Source organism: Trichomycterus rosablanca, chromosome 24 (genome assembly GCF_030014385.1).
Source record: "Trichomycterus rosablanca isolate fTriRos1 chromosome 24, fTriRos1.hap1, whole genome shotgun sequence".
Lineage (NCBI taxonomy): Eukaryota > Metazoa > Chordata > Actinopteri > Siluriformes > Trichomycteridae > Trichomycterus > Trichomycterus rosablanca.
Genome location: NC_086011.1, coordinates 18,783,000 through 18,810,971, shown reverse-complemented (window position 1 = coordinate 18,810,971; position 27,972 = coordinate 18,783,000). Strand labels below are relative to the sequence as shown.

The 27,972-nt window shown below is 46.8% G+C and overlaps 1 protein-coding gene across 4 annotated transcripts; it reads left to right on the top strand.

Moving 5' to 3' along the window:
- The first annotated feature begins 21 nt into the window (after window positions 1–21).
- Window positions 22–27,492, top strand: erc2 (ELKS/RAB6-interacting/CAST family member 2). Of its 4 annotated transcripts, none has more exons than XM_062986788.1 (21): window positions 22–106; window positions 2,142–2,847; window positions 8,158–8,184; window positions 9,252–9,689; window positions 9,803–9,877; window positions 12,076–12,231; window positions 12,820–12,987; window positions 13,434–13,601; window positions 13,708–13,845; window positions 13,923–14,063; window positions 14,511–14,651; window positions 14,967–15,002; window positions 19,447–19,649; window positions 23,817–23,828; window positions 24,353–24,470; window positions 24,549–24,709; window positions 24,821–24,968; window positions 25,085–25,648; window positions 25,760–25,823; window positions 26,085–26,264; window positions 27,175–27,492. In XM_062986788.1, exons 2-19 carry the CDS (start codon window positions 2,230–2,232, stop codon window positions 25,784–25,786), a joined length of 3,339 nt encoding a protein of 1,112 aa, XP_062842858.1. In that variant the 5' UTR covers window positions 22–106; window positions 2,142–2,229; the 3' UTR covers window positions 25,787–25,823; window positions 26,085–26,264; window positions 27,175–27,492. The 4 variants fall into 4 exon arrangements, with proteins under 4 accessions (XP_062842858.1, XP_062842857.1, XP_062842860.1 ...); XM_062986787.1 differs by having other exon boundaries at window positions 25,739–25,823; XM_062986790.1 differs by lacking the exon at window positions 8,158–8,184 and having other exon boundaries at window positions 25,739–25,823.
- Window positions 27,493–27,972: the final 480 nt, after the last annotated feature.

The following is a 27,972-nucleotide window of genomic DNA, read 5'->3' as shown; positions in this document are numbered from 1 at the left end:
CAGGCGCGCGCGTGCCCGAGACCCAATGACAGCGCGAGAGAAGGAGACGGGAAGGATCGGAGCGCGCTGACGGACCGATGGAGGCCGAGCCGCCGGTGCACCTAAGGTATCTGATTCTTTTTTGTTTTTTTTTGGAGGGGTGTAGCTGGGTGTCTGGTCGGTGCGGACGGTGCACCGGGGGCGCCCGCGATGCACGGATGGAGGGGAGCGGGGATGCCGGAGCGAACGCGCTTAACGCGTATACCATCCCCGCTCCCCTCCACCCGTGCATCGCGGGCGCCCCCGGTGCACCGTCCGCCTTCGATGATGGTTCATTTCATCATATACGAATGCATTTTTCTATATGTTTGCATATGCATCCACACACACACACACACACACACACACACACACCGTGCAAACGCACTGCACATCATCATCACAACCAGCGCGTCGAACCCTTGCCTTGATCGCATCATTTGATATAAGAATCATCATCAGGCCTGTCATTAACAGGCGCTTGGTTCTGGTTGGGGGGTGGTACTGATGGTGTGTGTGTGCGTGCGTGTGCGCGCGCGTGTTTCCTGTCTGCAATTAATCGAAACGGACGCGGGCATCTCCATTTAGCGCGGCGTACAATGAGATGCGCACTAGGACCCTGAGGACGGCACGATTCCAGCCTCGCTTTTTCAGGCGTAAGGCTGGAGTTTGGCATGTTTTCCTAATTCACGAGTCCTCATATACACACTCATATACATACACACTCATATACACACACATATAGACACACACTCATATACACACACACACACACTCACTCATATACACACACTCATATACACACACACTTATATACATACACACATATAGACACACACACTCACATACACACACTCATATACACACACACTCATATACACACTCATACAAACACACATACACACTCATACACACACACTCATACACACACACTCATATACATACACACACACACTCATATACACACACACTCATTTATATACACACACACTCATATACACGCTCATACAAACATACACACACACACACACTCATAGACATACACTCTCACTCATATACACACACACTCATACATACACACACACACTCATAGACATACACTCTCACTCATATACACACACACTCATATACATACACACACACACTTATTTATATACACACACACTCATATACACACTCATACAAACACACACACACACACACTCTCTCACTCACTTGGTTACTCATTTGAGGATTTGAACTCACAACCTTTCAGTCACGAACTAGAAACTTTACACCCGGCTCAGACTGCCCACACACTCCGTTATGCCCAGGAAACAGCAGGAGAGACACACACACACACACACACACACACACACACACACACTGCGAGGGCAGGATGTGTCATACAGCGTCCTCTCTCGTCCTGGACGTCCGTGCGCCCCAGCTGACCCGACCATCTGACCATCTGCACTTCTGCTGCGTGAACGTATATGTCACACACACACACACACACACACACACACACGGTTAGTCACAGTAAGCTGAGGCGCGTTCCCTCATCACCTCTCTTTCTCTGTTGCTATGGTAATCTTTACGGCAGCGGCGTTATCGTGGTCGTAACCGCCGGCAGCTTGTGGGCCGAACTTTTAAAAGTGCTCCGAAACGCGCGCACACACACACACACACACACACACACACGAACGCTAATGCATGTTCAAAGCAGGACCTTGGTCTGATAGCGCTTAGTGACCACTAGTGTGAGGTCTGGAGAACACAAAGCGCTAACTGGACCAAGGTCCTGCTTTGAACGTGCACTCAGTGTGTGTGTGTGCATGTGTGTAGGTGTGTGTGTGCATGTGTGTAGGTATGTGTGTGTACGGTATCTCAGATGGATCAGTGGTGATGGATTGGCACAGTACAGATCAGGGAGTGCCAGGTCGTTCAGCTCTGCCAAAAGGTGACTAAGCTAGTAGCTCGTGACTCATTTACTCATCACGTGTGTGTGTGTGTGTGTGTGTGTGTGTGTGTGTGTGGGTGAGACCTGTTCCTCACACCAGCACCTTCAACGTTTGAGACGTTTTCCCAAAAATCGCACGCCCCAAACCCGTTGCTGATAAACCTTCTCTTCTCTGTTCCTGCAGGATGCTGTAAGAATCCGTGCGACTCGTAAAGAGGCGGAGACTTCGTCGTCAGGCCACGCCCCTCCGAATTTCCCAGCGACTCCGAAAGATGTACGGCAGCGCAGCCCGGGGCGTCGGCCACATCGAGGGCAGCCCGGCACGTTCTCCCCGCCTGCCCCGCTCGCCGCGCCTGGGCCACCGCCGAGTCACCAGCGCAAGCTCGGGTGCCAAGACCCTGTCCATGGAGAACATCCAGTCGCTGAACGCCGCCTACGCCACGTCGGGCCCCATGTACCTGAGCGAGCACGAGGTCGTGGGCTCGCACGCCACCTACCCGCGCGGCACCATGACCCTGGGTCGCGGGGCCGGCCGGGCCATGTACGGCGGGCGCGTGACGGCCATGGGCAGCAGCCCCAACATCGCCTCGGTGGGCCTGGGCCAGCACGCCGACCTGCTGTCCTTCGGCGACCTGGGCTCACTGGGCTCGCTGGCCCTGCAGCACCACCAGCAGGGGGCGCTGCACGTCCAGCTGAGGGACATGCAGCGCGAGAACGAGCTCCTGCGCAGAGAGCTGGAGCTGAAGGAGAGCAAGCTGGGCTCGTCCGCCAACAGCATCAAGAGCTTCTGGAGCCCCGAGCTGAAGAAGGAGCGCGGCATGAGGAAGGAGGAGGCGGCGCGGACCTCCGTGCTGAAGGAGCAGATGAGGGTGACGCACGAGGAGAACCAGGTGAGAGCTGGCGCGGCCTGGACGAGCGGTGGTTAACTGTGCTTGGCATGATGCCTGGGTTCTCCACGCTTGGTGCCTCACACACACACACACACACAGCATTGTGTCGACCGTAAATGAAGTTGATCAGCCAGAAGAAGCTTCGTTTAAATCCTCGAGTCCTAAAGCTGGTCCACGACGGCTGGAGACACTAACATTCGTCTCTCCGTGGCGAGCGTTAACGAGAGCGTTAATGAGCCGTATTTCTCTGGCCGACCCGCCGCCCGGCAAAGATAAATGAGGAGCTAAAATTACACTCCTGATCCTTCAGTGTCTCACACAGAGCCCGATTTAGAAACTGGTACCATTCATCCTGAGAGGAGATCAGTGCTGTTCTCAGATCAGTGCTGTTCTCAGATCAGTGCTGTTCTCAGATCAGTGTTCTCAGATCAGTGAGGGTCTCAAATCAGTGCTGTTCTCAGATCAGTGTTCTCAGGTCAGTGCTGTTCTCAGATCAGTGAGGGTCTCAGATCAGTGCTGGTTTCAGATCAGTGAGGGTCTCAGATCAGTGCTGGTTTCAGATCAGTGCTGGTTTCAGATCAGTGAGGGTCTCAGATCAGTGAGGTTCTCAGATCAGTGAGGGTCTCAGATCAGTGCTGTTCTCAGATCAGTGTTCTCAGGTCAGTGCTGTTCTCAGATCAGTGAGGGTCTCAGATCAGTGCTGGTTTCAGATCAGTGAGGGTCTCAGATCAGTGATGTTCTCAGATCAGTGCTGGTTTCAGATCAGTGAGGGTCTCAGATCAGCGAGGGTCTCAGATCAGTGTTCTCGGATCAGTGAGAGTGTGTGTGAGTGAGTGTGTGTGTGTGTGTATATGCAACAGACTTGAATGTGTGTGTGTGTGTGTGGGTTGAATGTCAAGGACACACTGGTGCCGAGTGTCCCAGTCTCCCCGGCTGGTGTAGGTGTGGCGCGTGTACCAGTATTGCAGCAGCTCTGGGATGAACTGATCGATCAGCGCCCAGCCGTACAGATACTGTCATCTTTTGACTGAACAGGGCACAAATTCCCACACAGACACTTTAAAGTCTTGTGGCTGTTGTTCTAGCTGAAAAGGCCACACAGATGGTCACTCTGTTTTTATACCATTTTGTTTTTAAAACAGGACGTCAGACAAGCTCACGGTCAGGCGTCCGAATACTTTTGGCCGTGTAGTATTTAATTCCTGATTTACTAACACGAGAGTGTGTGATGAGTAAAGAGTGACGCTGTGTGTGGAGTGTTATACAGTGACTCAAATGTGGTGATAATTGGCTGATCTGTGGAGTTGGTGTGTGTGTGTGTGTGTGTGTGTGTGTGTGTGTCATGTCCGTACATGCTGCGGATGCTGTGTGTTTGGTTACTAGGTGACAGAATGAGGAACGTTTACGGTTGACAAACACGAATGAAGTCGTGATGTAAACTGAGTGGGTGTGTGGACGTGATGTGTATTCATGTGATGCGTGTGTATGAAGTGTGTGTGTGTGGGATGAATGTGTGGGCTGTGTGTGTGTGTGTGTGTGTTACGGTTAATCATGTGGAAACGTTGAGTTTGGACGTGTTGATGGATTATCAAGCTCTGTGATGAACTGTTTGCTGAGTTTTTGTGTGAATGCGCCTGTGTGTGTGTGTGTGTGTGTGTGTGTGTGTGTGTAGGGTTGGACATCCTGCATAAAGTGTGCCAGTGTGATTGTAAAAATTCTGGTGTTACACACAGCAGTGTCGCCTTTTATATGATTCCCAGTACCCAGTATGCATTCCCAGTTTGTTGGATTCTCACTGTCCAGTATTCCCAGTTTGTAGTATTCTTAGTACCCAGGATTCCCAGTTTGTTGTATTCTCACTATCCAGTATTCCCAGTTTGTAGTATTCTTAGTACCCAGGATTCCCAGCTTGTCGTATTCTCACTGTCCAGTATTCCCAGTTTGTAGTATTCTCAGTACCCAGGATTCCCAGTTTGTAGTATTCTTAGTACCCAGGATTCCCAGTTTGTTGTATTCTCACTATCCAGTATTCCCAGTTTGTAGTATTTTTAGTACCCAGGATTCCCAGCTTGTCGTATTCTCACTGTCCAGTATTCCCAGTTTGTAGTATTCTCAGTACCCAGGATTCCCAGTTTGTAGTATTCTCAGTACCCAGGATTCCCAGTTTGTAGTATTCTTAGTACCCAGGATTCCCAGTTTGTTGTATTCTCACTATCCAGTATTCCCAGTTTGTAGTATTTTTAGTACCCAGGATTCCCAGCTTGTTGTATTTTCACTATCCAGTATTCCCAATTTGTAGTATTCTCAGTACCCAGGATTCCCAGTTTGTTGTATCCTCAGTACCCAGTATTCCCAGTTTGTTGTATCCTCAGTACCCAGTATTCCCAGTTTGTTGTATCCTCAGTACCCAGTTTGTAGTATTCTCACTGTCCAGTATTCCCAGATTGCTGTATTATAAGTACCCAGTATTCCCAGTTTGTTGTATTCTCAGTGTCCTGTGATCTCAGTGTACTGCATTCCCAGTACCGCTCATTCCCAGTACCCTACCTACACCATCCTTTGTTCCCAGAGCCTCATGTCCACATGGTCATTGTTCCAGTTCCTGATGTTCTCGGGTTCTTCATGAGCTCCTTTATTTCAGTCCTCTATGTGTTCAGCGTCCTACATCCCAGAATCCTATTTTCCACTGCCCTATATTCCCAGCGTCCCCCGGGGGCCCCGGTGTTCCCGGAGTCACGTTAGCAAGGTTAAACGGCGGCGCGGCGGTCTGATGCGGTGTGCTAACCTCACCGCCGCTGAGATTTTGAGCTCTCGATGCTGCAGGTGAGGCGTCTGCTGGCTGGTCTGATCCCGGAACGGGACAGATGATCCGGCTGTGATGCTTCAGCACTGGCGGGTGAAAAGAAGCGGCCAAAAGGGAATGAAATAAACGTAATGTGTCCATGTTCCGTTTCCCTGGTCCTATACTTCTGGAGTCCTGTGTTTCTGAGCCCCAGTGTTCCCAGTGTTCTATATTACTAAATTTAAAGCCCCAAAGCCTCATGTCCTCATGGTCCTGTGTTCCCAGTGCCTCATGTCCTCATGGTCCTGTGTTCCCAGAGCCTCATGTCCTCATGGTCCTGTGTTCCCAGAGCCTCATGTCCTTTATTTCTACACCCTACATTGCTCGTTGCTCCTGTGCTCCTGGTGTTCTACCTTTTCAGCACCCAAAGTTTGATGTTCTTGATGTTTTCACTGCGCCCAGTGTTCCCCTAACCCTGCGGTCGTGGAGTTCTACCTTTTCCGCACCCAAAAGTTAGTGTTCCTGATGTTTCTACTGCACCCAATGTTCCTATAACCATGTGTTTCTGAAGTTCTCCTTTTCAGCACCCAAAGTTTGATGTTCCTAAAGTTCCCAGATAACCCAGTGTTCCCCTAACCCTGCGTTCCTTGGGTTCTACATGTTCTGCACAATGTGTTGCCAGTTTGATGTTCCTAATGTTCCCAGAGCTCTACATTCCTAGATTCTTACATTTACATCTTATCGTGCTAGAGTTCAACGTTTCTAATCTTTCCAGTGTGCTCAGTGTTCCTCCATCCCCTGTGTTCCTGGTGTTCTACCTTTTTAGCACCCATAGTTTGGTGTTCCAAATATTTCCACAACACCCATGTTCCTCTACCCAAGCACCCAATGTTCCTGTAGCCCTGCATTCCTGGAGTTCTACTTTTCAGCACCCATAGTTCTGTGTTCCAAATGTTCCTATAACCCTACGTTCTTTGGGTTCTACATTTTCTGCGCTGTATTTTGTCAGTTTGATGTTCCTGGTCTCAGAACACTGAGAACATCCCAGTTTGTAGAGATTTACCTTTTTTGCAACAGTCTGCTGTTCCTGATGGTCCCACCACGCCCAGTGTTTCAGAACCCTGCGTTCCTCGCTTTTATTTTTGCCCCTGATGTTGTCTCAATACTTCTAGACTTCTTTATATTTCAGGTTTCTTGCGTTTACCATATTTCCATTACCAGAATCTCTTCGCTGTCAGTAATTGTTGCTGAATCATTGGCGATGCCAAGCTGTGAGTGAGTCTGACATACAGAATACGCGTGTGTGTGTGTTAGCCAGCGGTGGCGGGCGGATGATATGGATTGTAATTATGCAGATGGCTTCATTGGCCCGTTTCCTGACGTCCGTTTCCCTCTCAGGGCGACGATCAATCAGCAGAGAAATTAAAGCTCCAGTGATTTTTCCTACAGGAGGAAATAATTCAGAGGATCAAATCTAAATAAAGTGAAAAATAAAATTGTTTAGACGTCTGGGTTCCTTTAATCGGTCGGTGGGTGCGGCAGCGATGACGGCCTCAGATTCCCCTTGGCGGTGTTAGATCAGATCAGAACTAATTAGCATTCAGGAGCTCTGGGACTCGTTCACACGGATCAATCTGCGCTCTGGCCTCGCTCCACATCCTAAAGAAGACGTAATCGTTACCAATCCCTCGTTTAGCCTCCGGTTCAGATCCACGTTTATTCCTAATAAACTGAATTTAGCTTTGAAGCTTACAGACGTCGATCAGTTTCGTTTGTCTTTATGTTTCCTGAAATTTGTGCTAAACACAAACCTCTCTCTCTGGAAACTGAAAACAACGTGGTGGACTGAGTAGCTGGATCAGTTACACACTCGATTCTTTCTGTTCGAGCGCTGCTTTGTGCTGTTCATTTTCGTTGTATTTTTGACATTTCTGTTCATAGTTTGTTTTTTATCTACATTTTTTTGTATTTCCCTTAATTTTTCACCCAGTCCAGTTGGCACTAATCTCTCTCCCTCTCTCAAACACCCTGGACAGGGTGCCAATCCACCCCGATACCTTAACTTTGTTTCTTATAAGATAAGAGAGGATTCCACAGGAGGGAATTTGCAATGTTGCAGCAGCTTCAAAAATATAATGATATGAGGGGAAATAATAATAAATGATGACATATTGCACAATTTTTAAAGGTATTTTTGGATCTTTGTCAAATTTCCAAAGCAGTTTGATGATCTAAAACATAAAAATGTGATGAATATTAAAAATAAAAGGAAGTAATAAGGAGGCGAACACAGCACAGATTTTGATTAGCGGTTATTTTGTCACACTCACACTTTGCTGCCACCTGCTGGTGTGTCTGGTGTACTGCACCCTTCAACGTTAAACTCCATTATAAACGTAGAGTGTGTGTGTGTGTGTGTGTGTGTGTGTGTGTGTGTGTTATAACAGCAGAATATGAAGTTCATCACATTATTTGGATTGTGCTTGATTATGTTCTGACACTTCTCATGCTGTCCATTTTTTTTCCAGCAACTGCTGGATGCTCGCAGGACTAAGGTGTGTTACAGCTGTGTGTGTGTGTGTGTGTGTGTGTGTGTTGCATGTTCAGTATCAGTCGTCTCTGTGTTCATGTTAATGTCAAACACGTGGCGTTTTCATTTCTGCTCATTTTTGCATCGCATGTTTAATCCAAGCATCAGGATTTCTGCACGTTTACAGCACATTTCACCCCTCATATTTACACTATAGGGACAAAAGTATTGGGACACACCAGAATAATTACTGAATAATTAGAAGTAGCTTAACCTGGTACCAGTACCTAAATTTTTACTTTGGTACTGGTACTCAAATTCTTACACTAGAACCTGTAGTTAAATGGTTCACTGGTACTGGTACTTAAATCCCCACTCTGGTAATGGTACTTAAGTCATCACTTTGGTACTAATACTAATTTGGTACTTAAATCCCTACACTAGTACCAGTACTTAAATCGCTCACTAATACCAGTACTTAAATTCCTACACTGGTACCGGTACTTAAATCCCTGTACTGGTACTTAAATCCCTACACTGGTACCGGTACTTAAATCCCTGTACTGGTACTTAAATCCCTACACTGGTACCGGTACTTAAATCCCTGTACTGGTACTTAAATCCCTACACTGGTATTGGTACTTAAATCCCTACACTGGTACCAGTGCTTTAATCCCTACACTGGTACCGGTTCTTAAATTCCTACACTGGAACCAGTACCTAAATCCTCACACTGATACTGGTACTTAAATCCCTACGCTGGTACTGGTACTTAAAACTACACACTGGTACCAGTACTTAAAACACTTACTGGTGCCGGTACTTAAATCTTTACACAGGTACCAGTACTTGAATCTTTACACTGGTACCAGTACTTCAATCTGTACACTGGTACCGGTACTTAAATCCTCAGACTGGTACCAGTACCTAAATCCTTTTACTGGTACTGATACTTAAATCCCTATACTGGTACCAGTACTCAAATAATCACACTGGTACTGGTACTTAAATCCTTACACTGGTACTGGTACTTACATGTGTTGTCAGATTTTTCTTGCTGGTCCTCATTAATGTCCATCTTCTATACTTCAGCATCTCCAGATGACCATCCAGGCTCTCCAGGACGAGCTGAGAACCCAGCGAGACCTGAACCACCTCCTGCAGCAGGAGAGCAACTCCAGGGTCTCGGGAGCTGAGCACTTCGCCACCATCGAGCTGACCGAGGAGAACTTCCGCCGCCTGCAGGCCGAGCATGACCGCCAGGCCAAGGAACTCTTCCTGCTCCGGAAAACCCTGGAGGAGATGGAGCTGAGGATCGAGACGCAGAAGCAGACGCTGGGCGCCAGGGACGAGTCCATCAAGAAGCTGCTGGAGATGCTGCAGAGCAAAGGGCTCCCCCCGGGGGTTGGGCGGGCGTCGGAGGAGGAGGAGCAGGACCGAGCAAGACGAATCGCGGAGGCAGAGGCTCAGCTCGGGCATCTGGAGGTCATACTGGATCAAAAGGAGAAGGAGAACCTGCACCTGAGAGAGGTACGCTCATCTGAGACGGCTCGGTTCATTCATTTTCACCTAAAGTCTGATCCTGGTCAGGGTCACGGTGGGGCTGGTGTCACACTCAGAACAATGTAAACGTTTTCTTTCAGGAGCTTCACAGACGAAACCAGCTGCATCAGGACCCCAGCAAGACCAAAGCTCTTCAGACCATCATAGAGATGAAGGTAGGAGCTTCTGGTCATGATCAGTGTAGAGCAGCAGCTTTACCACAAGTCATGTCATCTGTGAGTGACTCTGGCTCTGTGTTCTATGATTTAGGTTTATCTATATAGATGTACAGGTTCATGTATATGTTTACGTATATATTCATGTGTAGGTTCCATTATAGATGCAGGTTTATATATAAGCGTGTATGTTAATGTATATCTTCATGTGTAGGTTTAGTTATAGGTGTATGTTAATGTATATCTTTATGTATAGGTTAGTGTATAGGCTCAGTGTAGGTTTATATATAAGCGTATATGTTAATGTATAGGTTAATGCATAGATTCGTGTGTAGGTTCAGTGTAGGTTTATATATAAGCGTATAAGTTTATGTATATGTTTGTGTATAGGTTCAGTGTAGGTGTAGGTTTATATATAAGCATATATGTTTATGTATATGTTTATCTATGGGTTTGTGTATAGATTCAGTGTAGGTTTATATATAAGCGTGTATGTTAATGTATAGGTTCATGTGTAGGTTTAGTTATAGGTGTAGGTTTATGTGTAAATGTATATGTTGATGTATAGGTTCGTGTATATGTTAATGTATAGGTTCGTGTATATGTTAATGTATAGGTTCATGTGTAGGTTCATGTGTAGGTTCATGTATAGGTTCATGAGTAGGTTCATGTATAGGTCCGTGTGTTTTGTAGCTGCACTGATCCACGTTGAGAGGGAATCACTAATACTGCACCAGCCGAGCCATTACACACACTTCTAAAAATAAACCATGATCTCACTCACACACACACTCACACACACACACACACACACACACACTCCTCAGGAGTAAATACCCAGAATCCTCCCCTGCACCCATGTGACGGCAGACGCCATGACAGGCGACACTCGCCCATATCGAGACCGATCCGTACGACTCCTCCGTCTCACGCCGTCCAATCGGCACTGGCTTCCAGTCTCGCTCCTGCCTACAGAACTCCCAGAATGCAGTGCGAGCAGAGCCGTTTCCCATAGCGCTCTCTCTCTCTCTCCCGGCTGTCGGGCGAGCGAGCGCGGTGCACGGATGCTGTTGCCACGGGAACAGGTGCGGGTTGTTTACACCAGCGAAGGCTCTAATGCATGCAGGAGTAAAAGAGATGTAACGAGGGAGAGGAGCGAGAGGAAGGGCAGGGACGCCGCTGACCGGAACCGAACGGGTACAGCGGGTACGGAGGGCACTCCTCATGCTTTCATCCACCACCTGCGGATAGGTGCGTTTGCACCGCGCATGAGTGAATTATTAATGATCTGAGCGCAGTATGATGCATCTGCAGCCTGAGGCGTCCACTCTGGCACTCGGCTGGGACTCGCAGCTCTGCTGCCGGACGGCTGGGCGCCCCTAGTGGGCAGAATCGACCACTCGTCTGCTAGGTGGGAAAAGACGGGACTAAAAAGTGTGTAAGGACCCTGGTTAGTAGCTCGAGGCGCCTGTACATAAGTGGAGGAACGTGGAGATCAGGACGTGACTCTCCATCTCTCCTCGGACACAAGCAGATCGTGTCCGTGCAGGCGCCCGACCGGCCGATAGCACCGCTGAGATTCGAACCCTCGGATACAGAATAGAACGAAGGTTGCGTTTCTGTTCGTGCTTAATTCACGTGTTTGTGGTACGACGGTGGAAACGAGGTCCTGTGGCATCATTTATTTAAGAGTACAAGTAGTACTAGTTTTACGTAAGTTTCTCTCTCTCTCTCACACACACACACACACACACTCTCTCTCACACACACACTCTCTCACACACAGACACACTCTCACACACACACACACTCTCTCTCTCTCACACACACACACTCTCTCTCACACACACACACACACACACTCTCTCTCTCACACACACACACTCTCTCTCTCACACACACACACACACACTCTCTCTCTCACACACACACACACACACACTCTCTCTCTCTCACACACACTCGGTCGGACCGGATGCAGCCCGGCTGGAGCGAGTGCTGATTAGATCTGAGAGATGTTAGTGTGAGAGGATCAGATTCGGCAGTGCAGCTTCTCTCTCCTGCTACACCCACTCGCGCCGGGCATCCTGTTTTTCCCGCTCTCTCTCTCTCTCCCTCGGACGGCACGGACATCACCGTGTTCGTCCGAGTCCCAGCCCAGCATGGATTATAACTTCTCCTCCAAATTCTTCGTCCAGGACACGAAGATCGCCTCTCTGGAGCGCACCATCCGGGACCTGGAGGACGAGATCCAGCTGCTGAAGACCAACGGGCTGCTGAGCACAGAGGACCGGGAGGAGGAGATCAAACAGATGGAGGTGTACAAGAACCACTCCAAATTCATGAAGTCCAAGGTAGGAGCGCCGAAACCACGCGTGAGAGGCGCGTCCTGGGTGGGTCACGGCGCTCTGGTTGTTTTTATTGGTGAACAGAGAAGCGCAGGAAGGGTTCACTGTTTTATTGAGCTAATTAAGCTGATTAAATTACTGAGTGATGCGGTGGCACAGTGGGTAGTGCTGTCACCTCACAGCCTGGGTTTGATTCCCCTTCCCGTCAGTGAGGGTCCTTTCTGTGTGGACTTTTGCATGTTCTCCCCATAATCTGTGTGGGTTTCGTCCCATGAGTCCAAAGATGAATTTACCCTTAGAAATTACGCAAGTATGGCTGTGTGTGTGATCTGTGATTGACTGCCGAGTGTTTCCTACCTTTTACTCAATAAATCAGAGCCACCGCGACCCTGACCAGGATAAAGCAGTGGAAAAACAACGAATTAACAAATAATTAAACGAATAAATGAATGAATAATTAAATGATTGTCGTGATTGGCTGTGTCTGGGGGAGGGGAGCCCTGCCAGGATAAATTATCAGCGTCATTATTAGTCTTTAGATTGAGTTCGATGTCGTTGAGTAAACGATGATTCTGGTTGTTTGTGTTTGTACAGATCGATCAGTTGAAGCAGGAACTATCGAAGAAGGAGTCGGAACTGTTAGCGCTGCAAACCAAACTGGAGACTCTGAATAATCAGAACTCGGACTGTAAGCAGCACATCGAAGTTCTCAAAGAGTCTCTGACCGCTAAAGAACAACGAGCGGCTATTCTACAGACGGAGGTCAGACACACACACACACACAAACATGTACACACACACACACACACACACAGTGGGTAGTAGATGGTGGGTGGAGGGTAGCGGGAGTGGGAGTAGGTGATGTTACTGATGACCGGGCGTGCTCCCCTGCAGGTGGTGGGTAGTGGGTGTGGGGTGGGTAGTGGGCGGTGCTACTGATGACTGGATGTGCTCTGATGTGGGTGGTGGGTAGTTTGTGTGGGAGTGGGAGTGGGTAATGTTACTGATCATGGGCTGTGCTCTGCAGGTGATGTGGGGTGATGGTGGTGTTACTGCTGCAGGTGGTGGATGGTGGGTAGTGGGAGTGGGTGGTGTTACTGATGGTGGAGTTATTGCTGCAGGTGGTGGGTAGTGGATGGTGGGTGGGTAGTGGGAGTGGGTGGTGGGAGTGGGTGGTGTTACTGATGACCGGGCGTGCTCCCCTGCAGGTGGACGCTCTGCGTCTGCGTCTGGAGGAGAAGGAATCGTTCCTCAATAAGAAGACGAAGCAGCTGCAGGACCTGACGGAGGAGAAAGGAACTCTGGCTGGAGAGATCCGCGACATCAAGGACATGCTGGAGGTCAAAGAGCGCAAGATCAACGTCCTGCAGAAGAAAGTGGGTTCACCCACACATACACACACTCAACACGGAACAGTGGCGTGATCAAGGGACTAAAGCAGAATGAAACTCTTCCTCCTCTCTGTGTGTGTTTGTGGATCAGATCGAGAACCTGCAGGAGCAGCTGCGTGACAAGGACAAACAGTTGGGGAACCTGAAAGACAGAGTGAAGTCGCTACAGACGGACTCCACTAACACCGACACGGCCCTCGCCACGCTGGAGGAGGCTTTGTCTGAGAAGGTGACCCGCCGCTCTCTGACCGGTCCGGCACCGGCGTTACCTGTCAGTTACCTGTAAATGATTTCCTCTGTGTTCAGGAGCGAATCATCGAGCGCTTGAAGGACCAGCGGGAGCGGGAGGACCGGGAGCGCATGGGGGAGCTCGACTCCTACAAGAAAGAGAACAAGGAGCTGAAGGAGAACGTCAGCACCCTGCAGGTGGAGCTCAATGAGAAAGAGGTACGAGTCCAGATCTGTTTAACCAATATGGTGCCAGTTTGGGAACTTTTCAGTCCAAACCATGTAGTGCGCAACGTTTTAGAGGAACTGGTCTCACGGGACGCCGTCCAAAATGCAGAGCTCAGATTGATCACCGCGTTTGAAGCGGCTGTGTCCCAAATGTCTATTTTAACCTTTGAATGTGGTTTGGGATGCAGCCTTGCAAACAAATTAGCAGGTACCATCAGGGAAGTGTAGTAACGATTGTAGTCGTGATATTAATTAAATAAAAGATAGATGTACAGACCTTCCCCAAACTGTTGCCCCAAACTTGAACGCGTATCTGAAACACACAAATTCAATAACTAGAAGAGGCGTCCCGATACTTTTGTCCATTTGGTCCCAAAAACCCACATCTGTCTCAGTGGGGAGGAGCTTCACCTCACCAGTCTGTGTTTCCGTTTGCAGTCCAGTCTGATCGATCTGAAGGAACACGCCTCGTCTCTGGCCTCGTCCGGCCTGAAGAAAGACTCCAAGCTGAAGTCTCTGGAGATCGCCATCGAGCAGAAGAAGGAGGAGTGCAGCAAACTGGAAACACAGCTGCAGAAGGTAACCACGACGCTAACGGTTTCATTCAGTCCCCAAAAAACAGCTTTAAATAACAGCGCTCCGTTCTGCACCTCCTCTCCCCTCCATTGTTTCCTCCTCCCCTACATCCCTCCGCTCCTCCTCATGTAGCGTCTCGCTTTAGTGTTGCTTTTTTACTGGTCTGGGATCAGTTTCTCTGAGTGAGGACTGATCCCAGATCAGTGTTAAAAAAACAACCGGGGCTAATGCTAATGCTAACCGTGTTTCTCTGGGTCTTCCTCACTTCCACCTTCATCTTCCTCCTGATGTTCTAAACCTCCTCCTATTGCAATGCAGCAAGCAGAGCAGCTGTTCAATCAGATCAACAATCCTGTAAGTGGCTCAGACACACACACACACACACTCAAATATACACACACACATATATACGTATATATATATATATATATATATATATATATATATATATATATATATACTGTATATATACGCACACATGTATACACACTCACATATATACACACACATATACAGTGTATCACAAAAGTGAGTACACCCCTCACATTTCTGCAGATATTTAAGTATATCTTTTCATGGGACAACACTGACAAAATGACACTTTGACACAATGAAAAGTAGTCTGTGTGCAGCTTATATAACAGTGTAAATTTATTCTTCCCTCAAAATAACTCAATATACAACCATTAATGTCTAAACCACCGGCAACAAAAGTGAGTACACCCCTAAGAGACTACACCCCTAAATGTCCAAATTGAGCACTGCTTGTCATTTTCCCTCCAAAATGTCATGTGACACGTTAGTGTTACTAGGTCTCAGGTGTGCATAGGGAGCAGGTGTGTTCAATTTAGTAGTACAGCTCTCACACTCTCTCATACTGGTCACTGAAAGTTCCAACATGGCACCTCATGGCAAAGAACTCTCTGAGGATCTTAAAAGACGAATTGTTGCGCTACATGAAGATGGCCAAGGCTACAAGAAGATTGCCAACACCCTGAAACTGAGCTGCAGCACAGTGGCCAAGATCATCCAGCGTTTTAAAAGAGCAGGGTCCACTCAGAACAGACCTCGCGTTGGTCGTCCAAAGAAGCTGAGTGCACGTGCTCAGCGTCACATCCAACTGCTGTCTTTGAAAGATAGGCGCAGGAGTGCTGTCAGCATTGCTGCAGAGATTGAAAAGGTGGGGGGTCAGCCTGTCAGTGCTCAGACCATACTCCGCACACTACATCAAATTGGTCTGCATGGCTGTCACCCCAGAAGGAAGCCTCTTCTGAAGTCTCTACACAAGAAAGCCCGCAAACAGTTTGCTGAAGACATGTCAACAAAGGACATGGATTACTGGAACCATGTCCTATGGTCTGATGAGACCAAGATTAATTTGTTTGGGTCAGATGGTCTCAAGCATGTGTGGCAGCAATCAGGTGAGGAGTACAAAGATAAGTGTGTCATGCCTACAGTCAAGCATGGTGGTGGGAATGCGATGGTCTGGGGCTGCATGAGTGCAGCAGGTGTTGGGGAGTTACATTTCATTGAGGGACACATGAACTCCAATATGTACTGTGAAATACTGAAGCAGAGCATGATCCCCTCCCTCCGGAAACTGGGTCGCAGGGCAGTGTTCCAGCATGATAATGACCCCAAACACACCTCTAACACGACCACTGCTTTATTGAAGAGGCTGAGGGTAAAGGTGATGGACTGGCCAAGCATGTCTCCAGACCTAAACCCAATAGAACATCTTTGGGGCATCCTCAAGCGGAAGGTGGAGGAGCGCAAAGTCTCGAATATCTGCCAGCTCCGTGATGTCATCATAGAGGAGTGGAAAAGCATTCCAGTGGCAACCTGTGAAGCTCTGGTAAACTCCATGCCCAGGAGAGTTAAGGCAGTTCTGGGAAATAATGGTGGCCACACAAAATATTGACACTTCAGGAACTTTCACTAAGGGGTGTACTCACTTTTGTTGCCGGTGGTTTAGACATTAATGGCTGTATATTGAGTTATTTTAAGGGAAGAATAAATTTACACTGTTATATTAGCTGCACACAGACTACTTTTCATTGTGTCAAAGTGTCATTTTGTCAGTGTTGTCCCATGAAAAGATATACTTAAATATCTGCAGAAATGTGAGGGGTGTACTCACTTTTGTGATACACTGTATATATATATATATATACACACACATTCATATATACAGTATATACACACACACACACATATATATATATATATATATATATATACGCACACATATATATATATATATATGCACACATATATACACACTCACATATATACACACACATATACTGTATATATACAGTGTATCACGAAAGTGAGTACACCCCTCACATTTCTGCAAATATTTCATTATATCTTTTCATGGGACAACACTATAGACATGAAACTTGGATATAACTTAGAGTAGTCAGTGTACAGCTTGTATAGCAGTGTAGATTTACTGTCTTCTGAAAATAACTCAACACACAGCCATTAATGTCTAAATAGCTGGCAACATAAGTGAGTACACCCCACAGTGAACATGTCCAAATTGTGCCCAAATGTGTCGTTGTCCCTCCCTGGTGCCATGTGTCAAGGTCCCAGGTGTAAATGGGGAGCAGGGCTGTTAAATTTGGTGTTTTGGGTACAATTCTCTCATACGGGCCACTGGATATTCAACATGGCACCTCATGGCAAAGAACTCTCTGAGGATGTGAGAAATATAATTGTTGCTCTCCACAAAGATGGCCTGGGCTATAAGAAGATTGCTAACACCCTGAAACTGAGCTACAGCATGGTGGCCAAGGTCATACAGCGGTTTTCCAGGACAGGTTCCACTCGGAACAGGCTTCGCCAGGGTCGACCAAAGAAGTTGAGTCCACGTGTTCGGCGTCATATCCAGAGGTTGGCTTTAAAAAATAGACACATGAGTGCTGCCAGCATTGCTGCAGAGGTTGAAGACGTGGGAGGTCAGCCTGTCAGTGCTCAGACCATACGCCGCACACTGCATCAACTCGGTCTGCATGGTCGTCATCCCAGAAGGAAGCTGACGCACAAGAAAGCCAGCAAACAGTTTGCTGAAGACAAGCAGTCCAAGAACATGGATTACTGGAATGCCCTGTGGTCTGACGAGACCAAGATAAACTTGTTTGGCTCAGATGGTGTCCAGCATGTGTGGCGGCGCCCTGGTGAGAAGTACCAAGACAACTGTATCTTGCCTACAGTCAAGCATGGTGGTGGTAGCATCATGGTCTTGGGCTGCATGAGTGTTGCTGGCACTGGGGAGCTGCAGTTCATTGAGGGAAACATGAATTCCAACATGTACTGTGACATTCTGAAACAGAGCATGATCCCCTCCCTTCGAAAACTGGGCCTCATGGCAGTTTTCCAACAGGATAACGACCCCAAACACAACCTCCAAGATGACAACTGCCTTGCTGAGGAAGCTGAAGGTAAAGGTGATGGACTAAACCCAATTGAGCACCTGTGGCGCATCCTCAAGTGGAAGGTGGAGGAGTTTAAGGTGTCTAACATCCACCAGCTCCGTGATGTCATCACGGAGGAGTGGAAGAGGATTCCAGTAGCAACCTGTGCAGCTCTGGTGAATTCCATGCCCAGGAGGGTTAAGGCAGTGATAATAATGGTGGTTACACAAAATATTGACACTTTGGGCACAATTTGGACATGTTCACTGTGGGGTGTACTCACTTATGTTGCCAGCCATTTAGACATTAATGGCTGTGTGTTGAGTTATTTTCAGAAGACAGTAAATCTACACTGCTATACAAGTTGTACACTGACTACTCTTAGTTATATCCAAGTTTCATGTCTATAGTGTTGTCCCATGAAAAGATATAATGAAATATTTGCAGAAATGTGAGGGGTGTACTCACTTTCGTGATACACTGTATATATATATGCACACACACACACATATATATATATATACACACACACACACACACACATATATATATATATATACATACACCCAGTCACACACACACCCAGGTATGCACACAGCACATTGCTGGCATGAGGAACACACTTGTTTATTCCTGAAACCTTCTAGAACTCGATTAAAATTCCTCAGACGTTCTGAAAGTTGAATTCTGGATTCTTCAGATGTTCTAGAACCACATTTTTAATTCTGGATTCCTTAAACTCTGTAGAACTCAGTTTACATTTCTAGATTTATGACGCTGTAAGACTAACGTATGTGAGGGTTTTGGAGGAGTTGATTCCTCAAAGGATCTAGCACTTGACAGTATAGTGGAAGCTTCAGAGGTTCCTCATGCCTGAAATGTGCTGCTGACACCACCACAGCCTCCAGAACCCACCCGCACATACTGCTCGTCTCTCTGGTTGTGAAGAAGCATTGCAAGTTCTGAGTCGCTGTGTTGATTCTTCGGTTCTTGTTGCATGTTGGCTGATGTGCTGTAATGTTTGAGAACATCTGTGTGATATGTTGGTTGTTATTCGATGTGAAGTCTCGTGTCCTGCTTCTGTGTGTTCGGTGTCTCCTGTGTTTCATGCTACTGAGGTTCACTTGCTAGTTCTCACAACACACAAGAGCAAAATGATGTGGTTTGTTTGTGAAGCGTATTTGGTGACGTATCGTGAGTTTGAAGCTGCATCGTACAGAGCAAACACACATAAATCACGTCTTTGGTTCTTTGAATGAGTGGAGAAAGGTCTGCTTCATTATTCGGTTGGGGTGATTGGTCTCGGTCTTGGTTTGTCGTCACCGTGAATCTGGGTGTCGACGTTGACGTTACATGCCGAGATGTTTGCTTCGCAGAAGGCCCATGAGGTGGAGATACAACAGGGTTCCCGAGGAAACCCGGATTACATGGAGCGCATGAAGCTCCTGGAGAAGGAGGTCACCTTCTATAAGGAGGAGTCGGGGAAGGCTCAGTCTGAGGTGGAAAGGCTGCTGGATATCCTGCGAGACGTGGAGACGGAGAAGAACGACAAGGAGAAGAAGATCGCCGAGCTGGAGAGGTGAGAGCGCTGACATTCCTGACGGTTCACGTGAATGAAACCACTTTAATCTTAAATCACTTTTATCTTAAACTATTCACAATAAAGACGTGTTTTTATTAACAATTGTGATAGATTTTGGTACCACTGCCCGCCTCTGTTCAAAGTTGTTGTTTTTATAAACCACTTGAGTCCCTTAAAGTTGTTGGCCTTCGTTCCCCCTCTGTAAGAAGGTGAGGAACAGTGTAAATTCTGAGGCTACTTATTGGGACGCAGCCTAAGATCGACATAATTGCTCAGGCTCGTGAGCGGCCCCTGTCGCTTACAGATTGTGTTTGCATTTCTGAGTGTCATGAACTCATCGTGCTGTCTGATCTGGGTTTCTTAAATCTCTCTCTTTTACTGATGCCGTTATTTTCTCCCTCTTCTCCTCACGTTGCTCATAATAAACTGTATTTATTAATTTTTTACATTGTTTGTCTGTTCTCACTCTCTCTCCATCCACCCCTGTACCTTTATACATACGGACTCTTTTTACGTTCGTCCCCTTCATCCACCCCGTCCCCGTCCCTTTGCCTTTTACGCCCCGCCCTGGGGGCAGAGCTCCTGCTGACTCCGCCCCCTCAGTGTCCGCTGCCCCCCAGCAGATTGGGGGCATGGTGTGGGACTTCCTGGGAAAGTGAGTGCTCTGCCCTTAATCACGGCTCGGCTGCATCTGCCTGAAAGTCTGTCTGTCTGTCTCAGTGTGAGCATGTGTGCTTGTTTATTGCTCTGTCTGCCCGTATGTGAGTGTGTTGCTGCATCCACAAAAAGATGTTTACGGCAAACGTGATGGAAAATGTGGAAAACTGTGCTGGTGTGTGTGTGTGTGAAGTGCATGTGATTTTACAGCATGTTTGCTCTGTATAATGGTATTAAACATACTGGCCCGAATATTATCTGTATTTCCTAACAATTACAGCTGAAGTTAAACTTTTACACACTTGTCCAGGACCGTAAACATGCCCCTGTGTGAAGAAAAACCCAGCCTAGGTCACTGTGTCCTGCTATGGTGTTTTAGGGCGACTGTTAACTTGGTTTATATTTGACTTTGAGAATAAAGTTGAGTCGAAATACTTCGAGACTACAGTTAATACGAGGGTTCTTCAGTTTCCGCACTCTATTTATTAAGAATTTAAAAACAAACTCCGTCACTTTTCTAGATCGTCGCCTTCCGATGCATTTTTCCAGCGTCGTAACAACTTTTTAACACCATCAGCAAAACATGTTTTCAGTTGAGCTCATAGCCACTGATGCGCCACTGGGCGGCACAGTGGCTAAGTGGGTAGGTAGCACTGTCGCCTTACAGCAAGAAGGTCCTGGGTTCGATCCCCAGGTGGGGCAGTCCGGGTCCTTTCAGTGTGGAATTTGCATGTTCATATGGAGCTAAGTCAGGACTATAAGCGTCTCTCAGGTTCTCAGACTCGACCGATTCCTCCTCCACCCTCACCGCTTATAACCACAATATAAAAGTTTCAGCTTCCTTATACTAATAACAGACTGATGCTGATGTGGATTTCTGGCTTTGTTAAACCGATACAAAAGTAGAACTTATCCCTCAATATCCCTCATTCCAACACCAGGAGGTTATTTACAATCTTTCTGTTTCAAAACCTTTGGCCATGACCACCTCATTACTACAAATTTGAGACTCGTTGGACTCAACTTTTTAGTCTGAATGACAAACATCACCATGGAAAGTGGCCGAAAATATTATAGTCCAGTTTATAAATGCATGTTTCAGTGTGTAATCAGTACCTACTAACATTCGGGCCAGTATATAAACCCTTCTGTTCAGTTTGGATTAAAATAAGCCATGTGCATTTTCACAAACACAAAAAATATTGAATATTAATTATTAATATATAATTAATTAATTAATCACTGAGCACTGAACAAAAGGGTTGAACGTACTGAACTGTGTATTTAATGTGATTTATATTATTCCTGAGTTCTTTGTTCTGTGTCGGGTTGTTAAATGCACTTTGTCTTTATGTTTTTAATATATTTGATAAAGTATCTTCATATGTCGATTCAGATATCTTATGCATAACATATTCATTTATATTTGGACATTTAATCTGTGTAGACATATGACCGTCTCTGTGTTTACCTGGTTGTGGTGTTACTAGTTACCTGTGTGAAATACGTTTCTATAAACACACCAAGATAAAATGAACCTAAACATTAACATTAAGTCGTTCAGCCACACCCATTTCAAACAGGTTCCAAAAAAAGCATGGCCATGCGTTCTCCATCGACAGACGTAGTCGGTAAAATGGGTCATACATAAATATGTGACTTAATAAGTGGCACTGTATTAGAAAATATCACCAAGTCACTTTCTAAGCTTGCAGAAGCTACTCAGGTCAGGGAAAGATATCTAGGAGCAACAACAGCTCAGCCATAAGGCCACCCAAAGTTAAAGAACAGGACAGCAAGTAGAGGGGAACTCCCAAGAACTTTGTCCACTTGAGCAGCAGCAGGTCTATGACAGGTGCTTCCTATGTCCACTATCAAACCCCTGCAACTCATTCAAAATGCAGCTGCTCGCCTGGTTTTTAACCAACCTGCCACATCACCCCACTGCTGCGTCTCTTCACTGGCTTCCTGTAGCTGCACACATTCAGTTTAAAACACTGATGCTCACCTACAAAGCCAAAAATGGAGCCGCCCCAAGCTACCTTCAAGGTCTAATCAAAGCCCGCTCAGTACCACACAACCTCCGAGCCACTAGTCTCGCTCGACTTGATCCTCCACCCAGGACTCGAGGAAGACAAGCATCAAGGCTCTTCTCTGTACCAGCACCCAAGTGGTGGAACAAACTTCCCCTGTCTGTCCGAACATCTGAGTCTCTTGCTGTCTTTAAAAGATGATTAAAACCACACTTATACTCTTATTCGTTTCCTGCAAATAAAAGAAAAAAACACCTTTGGTTCTATCAGGGTTTCAGCAGATTTGTGTTCTTGGACTGTTGTCTACTTGAACTAGAGTAATGTAATGTTTACTCTGGAAGCACTTCTGTAAGTCGCTCTGGATGAAAGCGTCTGCTAAATGCCGAAAATGTAAATGATGGATGATAAATGTGTCCCGGTTGAACCGTTGGGCTTAAGATAAAAATCTTAATTCTATACCATACAACGACAGTCAATATTTTGGCACGGCACCAGTTCGGGAAATGTCTTGACCTGTTTTACCATGACCATGTGTACAAAACAAGCACTGTGAAGAAAGGATTTTGTAATTTGTGGATGGACTTGACTGGCCTGCAACACCTCCTGTGGCTGACTTATACTGGTGTTCTTGTGGCTAAATGGAGGTACATCTCTGAAGGCATGTTCTTAGTAGACTGTCCTTATAGTGTGTATGTGTGTATAGTTTAAAACTCTTGGCTTTGTTTTTATCTTGGTGTGTTTTATTAATCAGTTGTGCTTTTCAATGGACACACACACTCATGCCCGCTGTATACGAATCTAACATGCTATGCCAGCTTCTCAATTTAAAACCCACCATTCCACATGCTCATTCACATCCCACACAATTCTGAATGATCAGCTGCTTGGCTTTCCCTTTTCTTTCTTCGCTTCTCCTTCCTTTTTAACATTTCTGTCCTTCTACCCCTCTCACTGTGCACTGAATGGCTCTACCTGGTCTACAATGTTGAAAGAATGTCCCCCAAAAATGCTAACATTACCAAATAGAGCTAACTGATCTTTTTTTAGCTTGTATACATTGCTAGTGTGGTATATTAGCATTTCATGTGCATTCCCCCCTGTTCTTAACCCTGGAAAGTGTCTGCTGTCTTTAACTGTCGGTCTGGTCCTGTTTGGATTGTTGCACCCTGGTTCCCCAGCACCCTTGCTCACTCGATCCCTGACCCCCATTTCCCCATCCTGGCTGGGCTGAATAGGTTGTTGCATGAGGTCTGATTCATGATGTTAACCAGTGATGATGATGATGTCAGATGAGGGAGCAGCAGCATCCTGCACTTACGTCATTAAGAACCGATTTGAACTCTTGTTTTCTTCAGCTGTGTTATTGATTCCCGTCGATCAGACTCTAATCCCTTTTTTTCACCTCCCGTTCCTTCCCTCCCCGTACCTTTTCTGATCTTTCCTCCTGCTCTTCTCCTCCTCCTTTGTCTTGCAGTCTTGCTCCGAGGTAAGTGGAGACCTGGCAGGTCTCTTCTCTCAGGTCACTCCCTTTGTTTTCAACCTACATACAATCTAACCAAGATGGTTTAACCTACAACTGTTTATCATCATCACGGAGCCTAGATTAGTATAACCCATTACAAAAATAAACACTGCCTATTCAATCTACAGCTGTTTATGTATATCCACTCAGCCTACAACATACGTTGTCTATTCTTGCGCATTTAGCCTACAGAGGTTTATCCTGAGTTTTCTAGCCAACAGCTCTTTATTTATGCTCTATCATTCAGCTTAGAGCTGTTTAGTTGCACCTTGTAACGTAGTAGCTTAGATCCACCCAATTATGGTGTGACTTGGTTCACTGGTAAAGAACTTGCTTAAATATATGAAAATATAAAGGAACAGTAACAATACGGCAGAGTTTAGGGCTGAAGAGTCTCTCATGACAGGTTTTCGTTGAGGTTGACCCACAGACTGAGGCTACAGTTTGCCACAGTTGGCTGATCACCTTGTCTTCCCTTGGTTTTCCAGGCAAGGCAAAGACCAAATCAAGAAAGGTCCCGGTATCAAACTGGGCCCACAGGGGGAGAAAAAGGGCAGCAGCATCTTACCGGACCTTCGCAAGGACAACCCAATTGACAACGCCAAGGTTTGTATGCACAGACTGTACTGTAACGTCTTCAGGTCTCGCATTGTGTTGACTTTCCATACACCATCTGTGTCTTAGATAGAAGACTTGATGGGCGTGTTGGAAAAGACGAGGCAGGAGCTGGACGCCACCAAGCAGCGCCTGTCCTCCACACAGCAGTCTCTAGCCGAGAGGGATGGCCACCTGACCAACCTGAGACAGGAGAGACGCAAGCAGCTGGAGGAGATCCTGGAAATGAAGTGCAAACGCCCATTCATTCTTTTGACGCCCCTTTCTGCTTTGTGTATAAACGTTGTGGGCAGATTGCAAAGCTAATAAAATACTGGTTTGTTCCTCTTGTCATCGTGCAGGCAGCAGACTCTGCTCGCTGCCATCAGTGAGAAGGACGCTAACATCGCCCTACTTGAGCTTTCCTCCTCCAATAAAAAGAAGATGCAGGAGGAAGTGATGGTGCTCAAGCGTGAAAAGGACAGACTGATGCAGCAGCTCAAACAGCATGTGAGTACATCCCCTTTCATAAAGGGATGTCAAGCTCATGAACTAGTGTTTTGGCCATATAGTGCATCTAGCCCTCAGTGCATTCTGTGCTAATTTATTGCGGTAAATGCTTACAGACCCAAAGCAGGATGAAACTGATGTCGGACAACTACGAAGACGACCAGTTCCACCCTCACGGTCCACCTCACCACCTACAACCAGGGCAGCCCCATCCCCATCCGCACCCTCAAGCCCCGACTCAGGCCCCGGGTCAGCCTGTATACCCACACGCCCCCATTCCTCAACAACAACAACAACCCCCTTACCCACATGCCCCGCATCCCCAACACCCGCAACACCAACAACCTCTTCCACCACATCCTCACCCCCAACAGACTCATCATCCACCATACCAGCAACACCCTCAACACCTCCAACACCCCCAGCCACCTGGTCCACACCAACACCCGCCTAGGCCCCAACAGCCCCACCCTCAGCACCCCCCTCCTCAGCAGCACCCCCAGCATCCTCAACACGGCCCGCCGCCACAGCAGGGCCCTCACCCACAACATCCCCAGCACCCCTCCCATCCCCCTCACGGTGCTCCTCACGGGCCTCATCCTCGACACCCAGCCCCACACCACCGTGGCCCTGCCCGTGGGCCACCACACGCTGGCCCACACAGACCCACTCCAGACCCGGTATGTACTCTTACGGTACTCGTACAATTCAACTGTATGTTTGTGTAACCGCTATTAATATTGCTACGATTTTTTTGCCTGTATTTCAAGTCGTCTCATTTCATGCCACAGGATGACGAGGAGGGCATCTGGGCATAACCCCTTCCCGTCCAAATCTATGCTGAGCTTTTACAGGGTGAGACAATCAAGCAGTTACTTGAAAATTTCAATCACTCAAAGCCACTGCTATACTGGGAGATGCCACCAGACCTTTACTGGTGCTATTTTACTGGGTTGGTGACATCTGCTAGTTTTTCATGGAATTCAGCTGGTCGTATTTGCCATTGTTGTTTTGTAAAGGATGCAACAGTAACTGCAGACAGTTAGCTTGAGTTGGAACCAGTGAACGATTAACAGCTATCAATAAGATACTTACACCCTCTCTCACTATATCCAGATGACAGCTGGAGGTGCATAGCCATGTCACGCAGATGATACTACCCATAATCCACTTGGCCGGACTCCCATCTTCTACCAGACCAACACTGCAGCAGGAAGGGGGGGGGGGTGAAACTGAGAGGAGGAGCTGAAGAGGTGTGAGTTTCTGAGGCAAGAGTGAGGACTCCCACCTGAGCAGGTAGGCATCCGTATCACCTAAACTAGGGCTGTCCATTTTATTCTCCACTTACCATATAGAAGCACTTCTGTAGGTCTACAATTACTGACTGTAGTCCATCTGTTTCTCTGCATGCTTTGTTAGCTCTCTTTCACCCTGTTCTTCAATGGTCAGGACCCCCACAGAGCAGGTATTATTTAGGTGATGGATCATTCTCAGCACTGCAGTGACACTGACATGGTGGTGGTGTGTTAGTGTGTGTTGTGCTGGTATGAGTGGATCAGACACAGCAGCACTGCTGGAGTTTTTAAACACCTCACTGTCACTGCTGGACTGAGAATAGTCCACCAACCAAAAATATCCAGCCAACAGCGCCCCGTGGGCAGCGTCCTGTGACCACTGATGAAGGTCTAGAAGATGACCGACTCAAACAGCAGCAATAGATGAGCGATCGTCTCTGACTTTACATCTACAAGGTGGACCAACTAGGTAGGCATGTCTAATAGAGTGGACAGTTAGTGGACACGGTATTTAAAAACTCCAGCAGCGCTGCTGTGTCTGATCCACTCATACCAGCACAACACACACTAACACACCACCACATAAATAACACCTGCTCTGTAGTGGTCCTGTGGGGGTCTTCACCATTGAAGAACAGCATGAAAACAGGCTAAAAAGGTATGTAGAGAAACAGATGGACTACAGTCAGTAATTGTAGAACTACAAAGTGCTTCTATATGGTAAGTGGAGCTGATAAAATGGACAGTGAGTGTAGAAACAAGGAGGTGGTTTTAATGTTATGGCTGATCGGTGTATATATTGAAACCTTACTTGGTGAACCTTGCTCAGATTGGTGGTCTTCACTGGTGTAACTAAGCATTAAGGAATAACTTCTGAAACTGTGGACGTGAGGGTTTCTGTTTTCTTTCAGATGAGAGGTGACTTGATGATGGAGAGATGAGCAGGTCTGACAAGAATTAAACAGCAACTGAATCAGGACCTTCTGCATCTCTTCATGATGGCTTGCTCTCCTGCCTCTCTCCTCATATCTACGTCTGACTCTTTCTGCTCGACTTCGTCTCCCTCAGACTCAGATTGCACGATGGGTCCTGCCAATCAAAACGTGTCTCCCACCTCTTCTTCACCCTCCACCAGGTCTCCCTCAACACTTCCATCTTCTCGGGCATTTTCGTTTAGGTTATGTACGTTAGGCACTCTTGGATCTTCATGCATATTTAGGTTACATAACTGGAGAGTGAATTCCAGGCACTTGTGATACGTCGGCAACTTCTTGATGTCTTCTTAGCAACAGGGTGGAACCTACGACAGGTTTAGTTCCTGTTCGATCTGTACTACGTCCTGATGATGGGAAGTGTTCTATGCAGTTACTTTCGCATTGCAACTTTTATAATCCTTTGCTAGCTTGTTGATCAGCATAGTCATAACACGCACAATTTAGAACCTGGTGTGGTAACCGTGGCGGCTTTACAGTGTTAAACTTGATAAAGGTATTTATTTTTAGGTAATCTACAGACAGTCATTAACAGAGTAGCAAACTATGTGATGCATCTTTTTTTAAATTATTATTTAGCTAGCTATTTATGTGTCGCTAACCTACTGCAATGGAAGCAAGCTGGTGGAACTAGCTTTTGACAATGCAAAACAAACACACACCTCCGTACCACAGGAAATAAATAGTTATACTGGGTAATATTAGTTAACTATCAAG